This window comes from Sminthopsis crassicaudata, chromosome 1 (genome assembly GCF_048593235.1).
Source record: "Sminthopsis crassicaudata isolate SCR6 chromosome 1, ASM4859323v1, whole genome shotgun sequence".
In the NCBI taxonomy this organism is placed as follows: Eukaryota; Metazoa; Chordata; class Mammalia; order Dasyuromorphia; family Dasyuridae; genus Sminthopsis; species Sminthopsis crassicaudata.
The window spans coordinates 443237828-443254321 of NC_133617.1; the positions used below are offsets into that span (position 1 = coordinate 443237828).

The following is a 16494-nucleotide window of genomic DNA, read 5'->3' on the forward strand; positions in this document are numbered from 1 at the left end:
ATGAGAATCTTCAGTATAGAGATGGTAATTAAACCCATGGGAGCTGACAAGCTCATCAAGTACAATAATACAAAAGAAGAAGAGAAAGTAGCCTAGCACAAAACTGTGAAGGACACCTACATGAGCATGATCTGGAGAAGGATCCAGAAAAGGACACAGTGAAGGAGTAGTCAGACAGCATAAGAACCAGGAAATAGCGTTTTTGGGGGAAAAAAACCAAAAACCTAGAGAGAAGGGAGTATCAAGGAAAAACGATCAGCAGTTTTAGAGTTACAGAGATATCACTGAGAATTAGAACTGAGTCATTGGATTTGGCAGCAAAGAAATTATTGGCAACTTTGGGGAGATTTGTTTCAGTGGAATGATAAGGTTAAAAACCAGATTGTAAGGGGCTAGGAAGAGAGTGACAGGAAAGTTGAGGCACCCATGGTAGACAGTCTTTTTAAGGAGTTTAGCTACAAAAGGTAAAAGAAATATAAGATGATAGTGGAAACATTAAGTGAGATATTACCAGTTTGGTAATTGTTTTGCTGGTTTTGTGTGTGTGTGTGTGTGTGTGTGTGTGTGTGTTTCTTTTTTCAATATAGGAGAGACATGGACATGTTTTTAAATAATAGGAAATAAGCCAGTAGACAGAGATTGAATAGGGATAGAATTGAATGTGGATAAATAAATATATATAAAGGGCAATCTGTAGGAAGAGATGGAATGGAATGAAATCACTTGAACAAGTAAAGGAGTTAGCCCTGCCAAGCAGTAAGATTACTTCATCATGTGAGACTTAGGTGAAGGAAGAAAAAGCAGCAGAAGGCATATCTGAGAGATGGAAAATGAAGAAGAGGTGAGAAGAGGAATGGATACTTACAACCTATGTAACCTTCATTAAGTCACTTAATTTTTCTTGGAGAAAATTAACCTTGAGGCCTGAGGGGGAATCCAACTTACAGAAGAGACCTTTGAAAGTAATTCTGAGAAGTTCCAGATTGGATGCTTTCACTTGGGTTCCAAATGGGGTCACCAATTATCCTGATAAAAATCTACAATAAGGAGACACTCAGGTACAAGGTCTCCAAGCATGATCGATTTATTTAACAATGCTAGCAGTTGCAAATAACTTGACATCCAGAGCCCTTCACTGGCCATTAAATTCATTAGAACATTATCCAATTGACAAAGGTACTATAGAGTGGGCTCACATTTAGTCTGATTTACAAGAGAGGATTTCCAGATTCAGGACAACAGAGTTAATCAATATTCTCTAGAAAATCCAGTGTTAAGCAACCCTTGACTTATGACTAGATAGAATATCTCATGATTCCAGGAATTCATCACTTATCCCAGTACCCTAAATCTGGGACAAGAATTCAAGCTGAACCCCAGAAAAATAGAGAAGGTACTGTTATAAAGATGTACCATCTTATGGACTCTAATGTTAAGTAGTCAAACTGTCTTCCCAATTACAGATTCCAGTGATTAGATACAATCTTCAATCATTAATAGACAATACAGCAATTTCACAGATCTTACTGTGTCAATTCTCCTTCTCCCTAATCAATAAACTTCATCTTCAGAATTAAATGTAAAATTCTACTTAGTATTTAAAGACTCTCCCAAACTCCCTGTTCCCCTTTTCAGATCTTTCTGTATTTTATGCCTCTTTCACTTGCTATCCCAATTAATCTGTGATCCAGTGATCCTGCCCTCCTTTATGTTTTTCTCAAAAGATCCTCATTTCTTGACTTAAAGCATTTCCACTGATTTTCCTTCATGCAGGGAGAGTTCTCTCTTATCTCCATTTCCTGCTTCCTTCAAGTCCCAGATAAAATCCCACAGTTTAATAAAAATACTATTGGTGTTTTTATTATATATTAGGAATATTAATTAAATATTCAAATTAATTAGAATATTAATCAGGAAGCCTTCCCCCCCCCCCTTAATTTTGTGTCTTTTCTTTGTTGGTTACTTCTAATTTTATGCTTCATAGAACTTGTTTGTACTTGGTGGTTTGTATGTGGTCTCCCTCATTAACCTGTGAGCTCTTTATAAGAAGGGACTACCTTTTGCCTTTTTTCCATATTCTGCAGTGCTTAAATGCCTGGCACATAGTAGATATTTAATTTTTATTAACTTACTGGTAAGATATTACATTGAGAAAATACTAGTCTAAACCTGAAGATACCATATATTCCCTGCATAATGTTAACAGACCACTTACTGAAACAGAAAGCAATCTAGACCTGGAATTTAGGGTTTCTTCATATAGGCAATTAGTGTATTGGAGAATTTTGCAATCAACAAGACCTCCAAAATTTACTGGCATTGTGAGTCAGCCTCTTAACTTCTATAAGCCTTTTCATCATATTGAATGAGATGAGGTGAGATCTTTCAAGACAGTTGTGAAAATCGAGTAAGGCTTCATCTACTTCAGAGTTCGAGTAGGCCTGAAGGACTCTGAAGGGCATTGCCTTCCCCTCCTATGACATCTCCCTATTTCATCCAAATATGGGCAACTATGTACTTATTGGTCAAGTTCAATTTCATGGGTAGATCTCCCGTTTAGAATGTAAGACTCTCAGCCAATGAGGATGAGGGTCAGTGGTGGGAGGGGGCGTTTTGCGTTAGGGATTAAAGGTGCTGTCCTGCCCACAGGAGGCGCTTCCTCTCTTCGATAGTCTACTCGAAGAGTGGGACGCCCTTCTCCCCTTCTCGCGAGAATGTACAATAAACTTTGCTTTTCTCTAGAGCTCTCTCCAGCTTTTTTTATTAAATGGTGACCCCTCACCATTTCCTTACCACACAATATGTAAAATAATATTTACATTTGTAGCACCTGGTTGTAAAATTGTATGAAGCAAGGTTTTCATAATTCAGAAGTACAAAAAGGAATTCCGGTTTTTTTCTGGGCAGAGGGGTGAAGGTAGGAGGAGGTTATCCACAGAATTAGGGGCCAATGGGTATAAATGACAGCTGAGCAGATTTTAGCTGAAAAGAGGAAAGCATTACCTAAAAATTATAGCTATCAGAAAATGGTGTGGGATGCCTTAGTGGGCACAGCTCCTCATCGGTGGAAGTTTCTCTGCAAGGTTAGAATATCTGGGTGGTTGGAAAGAGCTTTCAGGTAAAGATTCCAAGAGCCGATGTGTAAGGTTTTCCCACTAGGGAAACGACAAGACAGCGTAATTTAGAAGGTTTTCTCCGCGCGGTGCGGTGCCTGCAAACCTTATCTAAAAGTGAGTGGTTTGGAGAAAACAAAAAAAAAAAGTTTGGGGAAATTTGTGATGTTGCATTTGTGGGCCATAAAAAGAAACAAAAACGCTTTTCACTGGACTCGTGGATTACATTGGGGGTTAACGTCAATTTGGAGTTAGATTAGAATGCTTTTTTTAAGGATTTCTAGAAAGTCTTCTCTTCCAGGATAAATTTAAAATAGCCGTATCATTAAGATACACATCCAAACATAAATATGTGATCTGCGTGCAACATTACCTAGTTTTACTAAATTTGGAAGACAGAAATGACTGAAACGCAATCTGAACATTTCCCCAAATTGGGCGGTACCGCAACTGCCTAAACACCTCCAGATCTGACCGAACCAAGACGTCAGCATTCAAAGGCCCCGCCTAACGCGCTTCATTACGCGCCTCTTACGTCTCGGTGCCTTACAATCCCGGAAGTTCCGTCCCGCCTGCGATGGCGATGGTTGGAGAGCAGTGGGTGTTGGTTGAGATGGTTCAGGCATTGTATGAGGTGAGTCCTCCTTACCCCGCCACTCCAGCAAACGCTGCCAGATGATAGACGTGGATTTTAGTCCTAAAGGAGGAAGGCGCGAGGAGCGTTTCTTCTGTCCAGTCAGCCTTTTTCTGGCATTTTAACTCTTTGGATGCGGCCCAAGGAGGCGGGTTTTAGGGAACTGACAAGTAAACTAACCAATGAGCGAGATCGGCAGAGAGTTGGAGATTGTTTTCATCCAATTAGCGGTGTGGTTAAGGCGGAGGGGGGATATTAAGTGATTTGTACTAGGGAGAGCCTATTCAAACCGACGAATATTATTATTTATTAACTGCTTGCATTGTGCCAAAGTACTGTACATTGGGATTCGAAGACAAAAAAAAAAAAAAAAATTCTTGCCCAGGAGACGATTTAAGGAGGTTAGATCTGGCAAAAACTAGATTTGAAAGTGTCAACCAGAGAGACCCAGCTTCTCACCTGTGGGTGGCCAGAGTCCTACAAGAGTAGGCTAGAGACTAGAGAACCTGGAATCAAACTAGTTTAATTTCAAAGTGAAGGAAATAGCTTGCAAGCAAATACATAGTGCAGGAGCCCATAGTCTTCAGTAAGGACCTGCTTTAGTGTGAGCAGATCTTAATACTACTTAATTCTTAATAATAGGCAGTGAGCTTTATCCCTGGCAATGAGGGGAAACAGCAACAAGGAGACGAGTTTGATTCCTAGCAGGACTTCATGACTGAACAAGGGTGCTTGTCTCAGCTCAGAGGATGAGTGCTGCTCAAAGCACTCCAATAACAATATGATTTTGCCAGAGGGTGAGTACAAAGGGCGTTCATTCCCTGAGTGAGTACCTGGGCCTTACCTCTGGAAAATTGGTCTTGACAAGATATTACTGATTTTGCTCTTTCAAGGGGAGTAACCAAGTGATAAAAAGGAAAAGTTAGCCGGATGTAATTAGGAAATGTGTTTGAGAGTCAAAAGATCTAGCTACATGTTGAAAATGGAATGAATGCATGAGAAAGAAAGAATGATATGAATTTTGAAGACATAAAAAAGGAAGATAATATAGGATTTTGGAAAAATGAATGTGAGGTTTTTCTCGAAGTGAAAAAATAAATTTTTGTGGTTTTGTTTTTAACAAGAGAAATATGGAAGAACACTGGAAACTAGATAACTGGTTCTAAGGCTGTACTTTAGTTTTATGGATTTTTGTTTTGGACATGAAAGAAAATTCTTTCTTGTTGGGAAGAATAGGTATTATTTCATCTAATCTATTGCGAAACAAGCCAGTAATCTCTCACTTACTTTAGTGGTGGCCTACTTTAATAAAATAATTATATAGATTAGATAGCTATGTATAAATAATAAAAATAATAAAATATAATAAATAATAAAATATATAAATATAAAATAAAATATAAAAAATAATAAAAATATAGTGAACTACAGTTTAGGGGAAGTAATTAAGTTTCTTTATTATATGCTCTGATCATTTTTATTGTACACACACTCACACACCTCCTATATCTTTAGTATGATGAAAGAATTTGGAAGAGGGAATGTAATTTCCTTGAGCTTTCTTAAGTTTTCCATAACCTTTTTTTTTCCTTGAGGTGGGGTTCTTATTAATTTTCTGAGATCTGCCAGCTGTAAACCATAGTTTGGGAATGCTAAAGTTGTTGAGTAATTTACTAGCCCTCAATAGGTTGTCCTATTCCTCAAAATGAATTATGTTGTAGTTCAAATTTACAGAGCAGCTTAGGGAGTTTTGTGTGTTGTTTTTTCCCACCCCCTTTCCATTCTAGTGTACATCTTATATGAACTTGTAAAGGGAGCTTAGTATATAAAATGCAGTATGTAGGCAGAAGACATTAGGGATCTTCTTTTCTTTCTCTATATTCATTTGTTTTCTCTCTCTCTCTTTTTTTTTTTTATTAAATTACATTTGGTTGTAAGTTTTATCAGTTTTAGTTAAACCTACTTAGTTAAATAGGTTATTAGTCATTTGGTAACTGTTTAATTTTCTTTATGTAGATGACTCCCAGATCTTCTATATATTAGTCTCTCTCCTGGTTCTAGTTCTACAAACTATCTTTTTTTGAATATGATCATCAAGTATTAAGTCTCTACTGTGAATCAGACATTGTACTAAGTGCTGGGGATAGCAGTACAAAGCAAGAAACATTTCTTATTTGAAGTGACATTCTATTCTGATAGAAGAAACAAAGTCCATGTATAAGCATATAGAGCAAAACTGTACAGCTAACAAATATTAATATTTACAAAGCAGTCAAATACAAGGTATTTTGGGAAGAGGGGTAGATTTGGAAAGACTTCAGTGTACATAGTGACTTCATGAGCTGGAAGTAAAGGAGTGAGGGATTGCTGGAACTAAGGTCCAATCCTTTGTAAAGACATAGAATATTTCGTGTGAGGAAAATAATGAGGCTAATTTAATTGGATAGCGGAGTGTGAGAGGAACGGATAAAGTCTAGTGAAGCTGGAAAAAGGCTAAATGCAGTTGCTTAGGGCTTTAAAAGCTAAACAGGAATTTGTATTTGACACTAGAGGAGATTGGAAGCCACTGGAATTGTTGTCGGTGGTCAGATTTGAACCTAAGGAAAAATCACAATTTCATTCATGTATGTAATGGACTTGGAGTAGTGAGAGATTTTAGGCAGAAAGTCTAAATAGGTAGGACATTATTGGAATAATCTAGGCAAGGAGTAAATCAGGACCCTAAAATAAAGTGGTAGCTGTATGAGTGGGAAAAAAAGATCAGAATATAAGGTGCTATGAAGGTAGAAATGGCCATATTTGATGCTTATTGAAATATGTAGAATGAGGACTCCAAGATAATGTTGAGATTACAAAGCTAAGTGGGAAAGATTAGAAGGGAGGGTTTAAGATGAAAAATTTCAGTTTTAGACATGCTGAGTTTAAGATAGCCTCTCTAGGCATCTCAAAGTTCAAAATGACCAAAATAGTATTCATTTTTTCCTTAAAGCCAACCTCTCCTCATCTGAGAACCTTGGGTCATCCTGGATTCCTCTATCTCCTACATAGCCTAATCAGTTGTCAAATCCATTCATACAAGTAACTTTACTTCAGGCACTTAGCTTTCATTTCGATGTCATTTCACTCCATCTTCCATATATTTGCCAAAATGCTTTTCCTACTCATGCTCCAGTGACTCCCCATTGCTTCTAGAAGCAAACAGGAATTTCTTTAGTATTGAGAGGACATTATAACATGTTCCCCATTGGTCTCTTTGCAGCCGTATTACACATTCATTACTTTCTGTATACAATGTTCCTATTGCCTATAACTCCATTTCATGCTTTTGCATTGTAGCAATCACCTCCCATCACCTCATATCTATTTTATACATACATACACACATGCACTTATTCACATAGTAGTTCCCAAAGGCAAGGACAATTTTTGTCTTTGTATCCCACTGCCTAGCACAGTGGCACTTTATTCCATGGAAAAGATAATAAATACTTGTTGATTGATTGATTTAAAGATATTAGTTAAACAGGCAGAAAGTTTACCTTAAAGCTTTTTCAGATTCTTCACAAATATAATCATTTCAAATATTTGTTCAATGGTGAAAGCATTTAATCAACATTTAATATAGTAGTCATCATATTGTATATGTTACACCTTCATACTTTGAAAGTTCTTGATGTGGATATAGATCATACTTCACATATTTTCATGAAGTACAATTAAGGTCTTTGTACATTAAAAAAAATAATTGTGGAGATTTAGGACAGTGGTTTTCTTCTTTGACTTTACAATTTTCCTGAATGACTTTAAAACTCTCCCTTCAGGACAATCTTTTCATCAAAGAAAAGTGTTCTATATTTATACTTTGCTCTGAAAGAATTGTAGGGCAGAGTGGGAGAGCATTATGACTAATTCAGAGGAACAGAATTGAAAAATACAGCAAGTAAATTAAAATTTCTAATGTAAGTAACCAGGAAAATGGTTACAGAATCAGTGAAATGTCTCTAAAATAATTTTTTATGCCTCTCTTTGTGAGTTGAGAAGTCTTGAATCTCAGACTGTGAAATTATTTAGTTTTTAGTATCATAGATTTAGATCTGAAAGGAACACGTGCCTTTAGAGTTAGGGTTATCTTGTTTAAGACTTCCTGATTTTACAGATTTTATAAATAAAATAAAGGAAACACCTTGATTAAAAAATCATACCAATAATAAATTTCATTTTATTTTAGAGATTAATATAGTTACAGTTTTTTTGTTTGGATTTGCAGGCTCCTGCCTATCACCTTATTTTGGAAGGAATTCTAATTCTCTGGATAATCAGACTTCTTTTCTCCAAAACATACAAATTACAGGAACGATCTGATCTCACAGCCAAGGTAAGAGATGAAAAATATTTTTCAAATGTTTAACCTATATTGGATTATTAACTGTCTAGGGGAGGAAGGGAAAGAGGGAGAAAAATTTGGAATGCAAGATTTTACAAGGGTTAATGTTGAATTAAAAAGTTATTGTAATAAAAATAAAAATATTTTTCCATTTTTCTTGAAGGTCTTAAATCATCATTTAATATAAAGCAAAATATAATTGATAAGATACAATATACAAAGCATTTTGAATAATCAACCTTTCCAACCTCAATAATATTCTGTCTTTTCAGGGACTCTTTGGTTTAGCAGATTTAGATTTCTTACTGTCACACCCAGCACTGCATCTCTCATCTTTATACCTTTGCCCCATCTTCCATGATTGGATTTTGTCCTCCTTCCTTATCACTATATTTTAGATTCTCTATAGTTTTTTTCATGGCTCAGCTCAAGTGCCATCTTGTACATGAAGCTGTTACTGACCACCCCCATTCCGCACTTACACATACTTTCCCATACACACAATTGCAACTACCTTCCCCTTCATTTTCTATCTATTCTTTATATCCCCAGTGCCTAGCATTGTGTTAGGCACATAAATGTTAATAGATTTTTTTTTTGATTGTTTGGGAAAATATTGGTATAAAAACAGGATGGTGGAGTTTTTTATTTTTAAGGAGAAATTTGAAGGCATTGTGTACATTTTGCCAAAGGCATACTTTTTTTTCTCATTCCTTTGTGGGCCCTGGTAATTTTTTATCTGCAATATTGTCCAGTACATGCATAGAGGGATTTGCTTTATTATATCCTTTCTATTTCATATAATTTTCATGACCTTCACTTACTTAGTTTTTGGTTTCTGTGGGTTTTTTACAAATCTCTCCATGTATTTACAATATTGCTTTCTCTTGATTCTTGTTCTGCTTATGTGGCTGCTTAAGTATCTTTGGCTACATCATTTTCAATGTTTCTAATAGCGGAATTATTCTAAAGTTATAGTCTCTTTTTTTTTTTTTCTCTCTTACTCTCTTAATGCACTGTGAAGATGGAAAACTGATTTACTGTCACATAAATTAGTTACATACCATTAATTATTGTGATAGAAACACAAATTCAATTTACACTTCTCAATACTAGCAATCAAACTTTATATTAATAGAGTGCATTCTAATGCATTCAGTACAAAAATTAATCCCACCAGGAACAAACATCAACCTGATTTCCCAGGGCTTCCCAGTAAGCATGTCTTTTTTCACTATTCAACATAGTTTCCTCTCTGCCCAGTGAGAGGCCTTGTGTCTTCCTCTGGCAGATCAGCATTGCTCTCAATCAAAGAGAATGGGGAGAGCGAGAGAGGAAGAGATGTTTCAATCTCAAGAGAACATAGGATCTTGTCTTATTCTTGACCCTTGCAACTTGACTTGCAAAGTTTTGCACATTTAACTATAGTCATTATGGTTATATCCAAGTTTTGATTGGTAGTCAGTTATCTGTTTTATTTACATTAACTTGATTGACCTGATAAGGTAGAGTTTACCAAGTTTTCCCATTTTTGGTTTCTTTTATCTTGGGGTCTCTCTAATTTTTAGTTGTTTATGTCGTTATATGTTTATAAATGCATGTTTTTTCCCAACCTGTATAGCAAATATAGTTATCTTATTATTGAAAAAATAAACATGAAAATACTCCCACAAAATGGTAGCATAATACAAAATGGAGTTATGTTAAAACAAGTAACTTTATTTTCCTACACTTCAGGTTCTCTCTTAGCAGCTTTTTCAGGTTGATTTAGCTATCTCTGATCCATCTGGAAGTAATCTCTTAAGTACCAGGTAGAATCATTTCTTTACTGCATCGTTTTCATTTTCAAGAAGACTTCCCATAAATATCTCATATTATATTCAATATGTACAAAAGAGGATAATGATCTGGCCAATAGATCCAGATGGCTCCAGAGGAGAAAGTAAGACTAATGAGTTTGCATATTCTTCCCTCCTTAAATTCAGTTCACTTGCATGTCATGGTGTCATCTCCTTGATATTATGTTCATTTTCCGGAATGACAAAAAGAATCACCCTTTTTCTGTTTTTCATCATGACTTAGCTGGGCTCTTGTTATTTCTTCTTTTTATTCTTCTTGTTATTTCTTCTATTAGAAAGTAAACTTCTTATGGGCAAAGATAATTTCAATATTGTCATTTTATCATCAGCTACCTGACGTAGAACTTGGCAATAAGTATTTAATATATGTTTTATTGATTGATGAAATCACAATTAAAATTTTCTATTTTATCTCTTGATTGCCTCTTCTTGTTTCATTTAGAATTTTCCCTTTTATGCAGTACTAGTAGCAGATAGCTAGATGGCACAGTGGATAGAACTGAGGAAGCTCTGAAAAATCTCAGTTCAAATCCTACTTCAGATATTTACTAGCTAAATGATCCTGAGCAAGTCAGTTAAGCGCTGTGTGCCTCAGTTCCTCATCTGTAAAATGGGAATAATAATAATAGCACCAACCTTCAAGCTTGTTGTGAGGATCAAATGAGATAATAAAGTTGTTTAGTACTTAACAATGCATACAAGTTGTTTGCTGTTATTACTAATAGTGAATAGTTTCATCCACAGTTTTGTAGTTGAGTCCAGGAGGTTGTGGGTATACAAAGTATCCTGGAATTTAGAGTTGGAGGTTAGAATTAGAAATTATATAATTACTCCCTTAAAACTGAGACTTGAACTTCCAATAGATTTATGATAGAGAGAGCCATCTGCATGTAAAAAGAGGACTATGGGGACTGAATGTGGATCACACCATTGTATTTTCACCTTTTTGTTGTATTTTGGGGTTTTTTTCCTCATTTTTTTTCCTTTTTGATCTGATTTTTTTGTGCAGCATGATAAATGTGGAAATATGTTTGAAGGATTGCACATGTTTAACTTATATTGGATTCCTTGCTGTCTAGAAAAGGGGGAGTCCAGGGAAGGGAGGGAGAAAGCAAGGTTTTGCAAGGGTGAATGTTGAAAATTTTGTGTGTATTTTGAAAATAAAAAGTTATTATTATTAAAAAAAAAAAAAACTGAGCCTGGGTTGTCGATGCAAAATTTTTCCTCTATTTTCTATGCCCATAATCTAGTCAAAACATAAGTTTTTGGTATATCTGGAAAGATTTTTGATTTTACATTTAAGTGCTACTCAAATCATACCACTCATTTATCCTATTTAAAAATTTGAGTAAAACCCCATTTTACAGTTAACATATACTCTGCTTATTTCTCAGGTTGGTTAGAAACAAAAGACTAGAGATAGTATACATATGAAATAATGGTGCTGAAAATGACCTTAGATTTTTAATTCGAACTCTCTTGAGGCATGAAACTGAAGGAAGTGATTTGTCTGAGATTATACAGGTAGTAAAAATAATAGATTTAGAGTTCTAATTAAGGTCTTCTGAGTATCTGCTTGTAGAGCCACATTAGTAGTATAAGACTATTGCAAATAATACTGTAAGGCTAGAGGTAGAATGATAGGGAGAAAATGGATTTATTTGGTATATTTTTTAACATTAGTGCTAATTTTTCTCAATTACATATCAAAACAATTTTTAGCATTCATTTTTTACAAGATTTTGAGTTACACATTTTTATCCTCACCTTTCCTAAAATTTGATTTAAGCTAATTTGGTATAGGTTAAACATATGCTATCATGTTGAACATATTTCCATGTTAGTCACAGTTGTGAAAGCATAAACAAATCAGAAGGAGGGGAAAAAGCATGAAAAAGTATACTTTCAATATACTTTTCAAATGGAAAAAGTTCTGCATTCAGAATCCATCAGTTCTTTATCTGGATATGGATAGCATTTTCCTTCCTGAGAACTGAGTCATTCATAGCTGATCTTTACATAATGTGGCCCACACTGGTTTATTTCACTTGGCATTGGTTTTGTACAAGTTTTTCCTGGATTTTTCTAAAATCTCCCTGTTCATCATTTCTTATTGTACAATAGCATTACATTCCATTCATATATCACAGTTTGTTCAGCCATTCCCCAATTGGTAAGTATACCTTCGTTTTCAATGTCTTGCCATTACAAAAAGAGCTACTATAAATAATGTGTGTCCTTTTATCTTTTATGATCTGTTTTGTATTGTGGAATCAACATTTATCATTTTTCTTTTTTAACCAATCTGATAGGTGTGAAGTAGTACCTCAGAATTGTTTAAATTTGCATTTTTCTTAACACAAAGGTGATTTAGAGCACTTTATCTATAGATGGCTTTGATTTCTTCATCTGAAAAGACTGTTCATATTCTTTGACCTTTTTGATGATTTTCCAAGATTCTTGGACTAAAAGATTGTTTTACCCCATCTGTTTGCTAGTTCTTCTATTTCCAGGATTTGATTCAGGCCATTCTATAGTAATTGTTTGGAGGAGAATATGAGAGGGTTACTGTGATTTACTGCTTATTCTACCATTTTGTTTCCCAGAAGTACAATTTACTCAGTTTTAGTAGCTTTTGAATTGGTTTTTCATAGCTATGTTTTTGGTTACTACAGTTAGATGAAGCTAAATACATGCCTTTTGATGTTTGTAAAACAAGCCCGTTATCTTAGTTTTGAGGACTAGGGGTGTTATTTGATCTAGTTGATATGGAAATGTTGCATTTATATACATATGTGTGTGTGTATATATATATATATATATATATATACCTCTTTCTGTTGTTTATTTGAAAGAATTAGCAAGTGATGCATAGTCATTTTTGTTGTACTGTGTTAAAGAAATACTTGTTTTAATCCATAAATTTTTTTAAAAAGGGCAAGAAAGGGCATTTGTATAAAACACTAAAAAAAGGAGCCACTTAATATTTGAGCATAGACAGTTTTGAGGATCTGGAAGTAAACAGTTCTTTAAGAAGTTATTTTTTTGAAAAGGAAGTAATGAAGGTAAATATGGTCTGTACTTAGGAGTTGATTTATGTGAGGTTTTGAGATTGAAAGCTGAGAAACCTTGATAACCAAGACTTTCTCTGTCATATCTGATAGAAATGAGTATTTTTGATTTCTTAAACTAAGTTACAGGTGGTTTACCTCCCTCATATGAAAAAGCCTTGATTTCAGATAAGAGAAAAATTAGAAGAGAAGCTGGGGGTTTAAAAGATAAGAAACTGATGAGAGAACCTATTTATGGAAGCAAGAAATCAGAAGCCAGAGGAGCCTAGAAGATTACGAGAGCATATAGCCTGGTTGAGACCAACTAGTCAGACAAGTTCCTCTTGATGTGAGGAACTGATCTGTTTGGAAGAAAGCTCTGATAAAGGGAAGCTGATCAGGAGGGGGGAAAATGCTTTAGAAGAGCTTAGGAAAAGATTGCTTTACTTTCTGTTCATCTTCAACTTTGAGAGGTAATAGGCTGGCCTACATTGCTAGAAAAGGGAAAACAAAGCAAGAGGATGGGCCTAAGTAACCACAGATTACAGGCATACATGAACTACTTTTCTAAAATTGCTTAACACAATTTTAGTGGTTTGCGAATATCAAAGAAGCAGGTTTATCCCAATGGAAAGACATAGAGGAAGGACAATTCTGTCTTAAAAAGACTCAAAAGAACTAAGAACATCAAGCTTTGATGCCTAGAGTTTTGAATTGCCCTGGGAATACAAATTTTCCTCTTTAATGTGCCTCACTTGTGGGCTCTGTCATTTGTACTCATTCTTCCTCAATGAATGATGTGTGCATTGCTGGGAAAGTATGACCCAATGTAGCAGGTTTTTGAGTGGACTGTTATATGATAAATATTTATCATAGTACTTCATATTTCTGAGTTAATGCTATCATTTTGGATGGTTGTGTGAATGGTTCCTGATCAGGGCTTGTGAACTAGAGTGGTAAGAAATGCATCCTGAGAGAAAGTTGTAGCCTCTCTTTGAGGAATCTTAATTTGCTAATGTGGGTACAAGTGGGATGAGTCTCAATCTTGGAAAAAGCCTGGGGAAAGAAGATTGGCCTGAGCAAGTCTGGTAATAACACCAGTTTTTACCACAACAGTAATTGTGTCAGGAAGCAATAGACTTTAATTTATTTTTTCAGTAAAATCAGGTCTATTTTTGAAAATAACTTCATTATTTTTTAATTTTTTTTTTCAGACCAAGAATATCAAAATAGTTGTGGCAGGAAGGAAAGAATTATAGTATTTTGGCTATAAATATTTATGCTTTAATGTGATATATTTCAAATACAAGCAAAATCTTATTAACATTTTTAAATATTTTAAATACTGTGTTTAAATATTTTCTATAGATTGTTTTATATTATGCCTTTTTTCTCCTATAGGAAAAAGAAGAATTAATCGAAGAGTGGCAGCCAGAACCTCTTGTTCCTCCTGTTCCAAAAGACCATCCTGCTCTTAACTACAACATTGTTTCAGGGTAAATACAGTTTGGCTACTCTAGAGAATTTTTTTAAATCTCCAGTTTAGTTGCTGCATTTGTTGGAACTTATCTATCTAGAAATTCAACTGAATGTAGTATTAGTTAGCTTTTGGAAAGAAGAGGATCTTTGAGGGTTTTTTGGTGGGTGTGTGTGTGTGTGTGTGTGTGTGTGTGTGTGTGTGGTTTCCAATGTATTCATCAATAGATATATCATCTGTTATCATATATCCTTTTGGTACGTTATTCTCAGAAATATTTATATATATATATAATTTCCTCCACTTTTCCATGCTTGCTTTCTGAATTCCTTGAAATTAAATTGTCCCTTTTAGAAAATGGAATTTTATTCTGCCCCTTTTTCTCTGACTTTAACTGTTCATTTTGAAAAACTGCTTAACTCCAAAGAAACATGGCCTCTGATCCTTTTTGTTCTTTTGATAATTTTATAATTCACAATTTGCAAATTCTTTCCAGGGTACAAAAAATCCTTGTTATTCTTATCTCAAGTTGAATTTAAAGCTTAATGCAAACAGTTTACTCAACTTAATATACTTTTTCCTTTCTTTTCAGAACAATAAAACATTATAAACATTATACCTAGGAAGTAGTAAACTGTTAATTGACTAAGGCTAGATACATGTGTATATTTGAAATTTATAATAACTTTTCAGTATGATGTTTTGATTCTTTTTTTAAACAGTATTTTCTTTTTTTCCCAATACATTTAAAGATAGTTTTCAACATTCACCTTTGCAAAATCTTGTATTCCAAATTTTTCTCCCTCTCCCCTCCCCAAGACAAGCAATTCAGTTAAGTTAAATGTGTGCAGTTATTCTAAACACATTTCCAGATTCATAATTCAGCACAGAAAAACCAGCTACAGAGAGGGAAAAAAACATGAAAAAGAAAAAAAAAAACAAACAACAGGAAAAGGTGAAAATACTATGCTTTGATCTACTTTCAGTCTATAGTTCTTTCTCTGGATGAAGACGGCAATTTCTGATGTTTTTATTCTTAAGATATAGGGGATAATGGAAGTACTTATGGTATTGTATTGATGAACAAATGAGATGATTTATGTAAGATGTTTAACAAAATTTAAAATTCCATATAAGAGTCAGGTACTCTTATTTTTGTTTTCTGGGAGAAAGTGAATATCAGTATGCAGATAGAGGTCAGTGGAAAAGATGTGGTATTTGGTGTCTGTAAAATATGGGTTTATATTTTTAAAATTATTTTTCTTTTTTTTTTCTTAGCCCCCCAGGCCATAAAATTGTGGTGAATGGAAAGGAATGTATAAACTTTGCATCTTTTAATTTTCTTGGACTTTTGGATAATGTTAGAGTAAAGGTAAGTATAACAGCTGATAAAATTGTTGATTTCTGAAATAAATCACAATTAACATCTCTTTTGAATCTCATGTTCCTTGTATATAAAATGAGAAGATTAAACTAGATAGTTATTGCTGACATTTCTTTCAACTTTAAATCTATGATTCTATTGTATACCGAGCATAAAGTTAGTCAAATTTTTTCTTAGTTATTTTTTAATTTATATGTTTTTAGCACATTTATTTATTTTACTAAGCTTTGTTATATTGGCTTAGTTAGGTGCAGTGTAGCAAAAAAGCACTGAATTTGTAATCATAGGGCCTAGATTAAAAATCTGGCTTATTAATTTAGTACCCTTTCTGGACTCAGATTTCTTCATCTTTAATGTATCTGCAGCAAGTTGTCTCTAAGGTTTTTTTCCATATGTAATTTATGAGTAGAGATGAGTAATCTGGATTTACTGAGTAATGCGTACTGCATTGCTTGAAGAGAAAAAAACAGATCATTATATAAGTTTAGTCTTAAATAATTTTTAATTCTAGATTTTTCTAGGGAGTTACTTTATTTTTTCTTGGAATGGAAAGCTTTAGTTATTGAGCTTTAAGCTAATTTGATTTTTCTATG

The 16494-nt window shown here is 34.3% G+C and overlaps 1 protein-coding gene across 2 annotated transcripts in view; it reads left to right on the plus strand.

Annotated features, from left to right (window-relative positions):
* The first annotated feature begins 3632 nt into the window (after positions 1-3632).
* SPTLC1 (serine palmitoyltransferase long chain base subunit 1) overlaps positions 3633-16494 on the plus strand; it is a 71860-nt gene continuing 58998 nt past the window's right edge. For both annotated transcript variants that reach the window (XR_012484552.1, XM_074280662.1), the window contains exons 1-4: positions 3633-3747; positions 8015-8122; positions 14442-14536; positions 15796-15889. Coding sequence is in view for 1 of the 2 variants with exons in the window: in XM_074280662.1 (XP_074136763.1) it covers positions 3691-3747; positions 8015-8122; positions 14442-14536; positions 15796-15889 (354 nt within the window). In the remaining variant the exon portion in view is untranslated. The remainder of the gene's footprint in view (positions 3748-8014; positions 8123-14441; positions 14537-15795; positions 15890-16494) is intronic.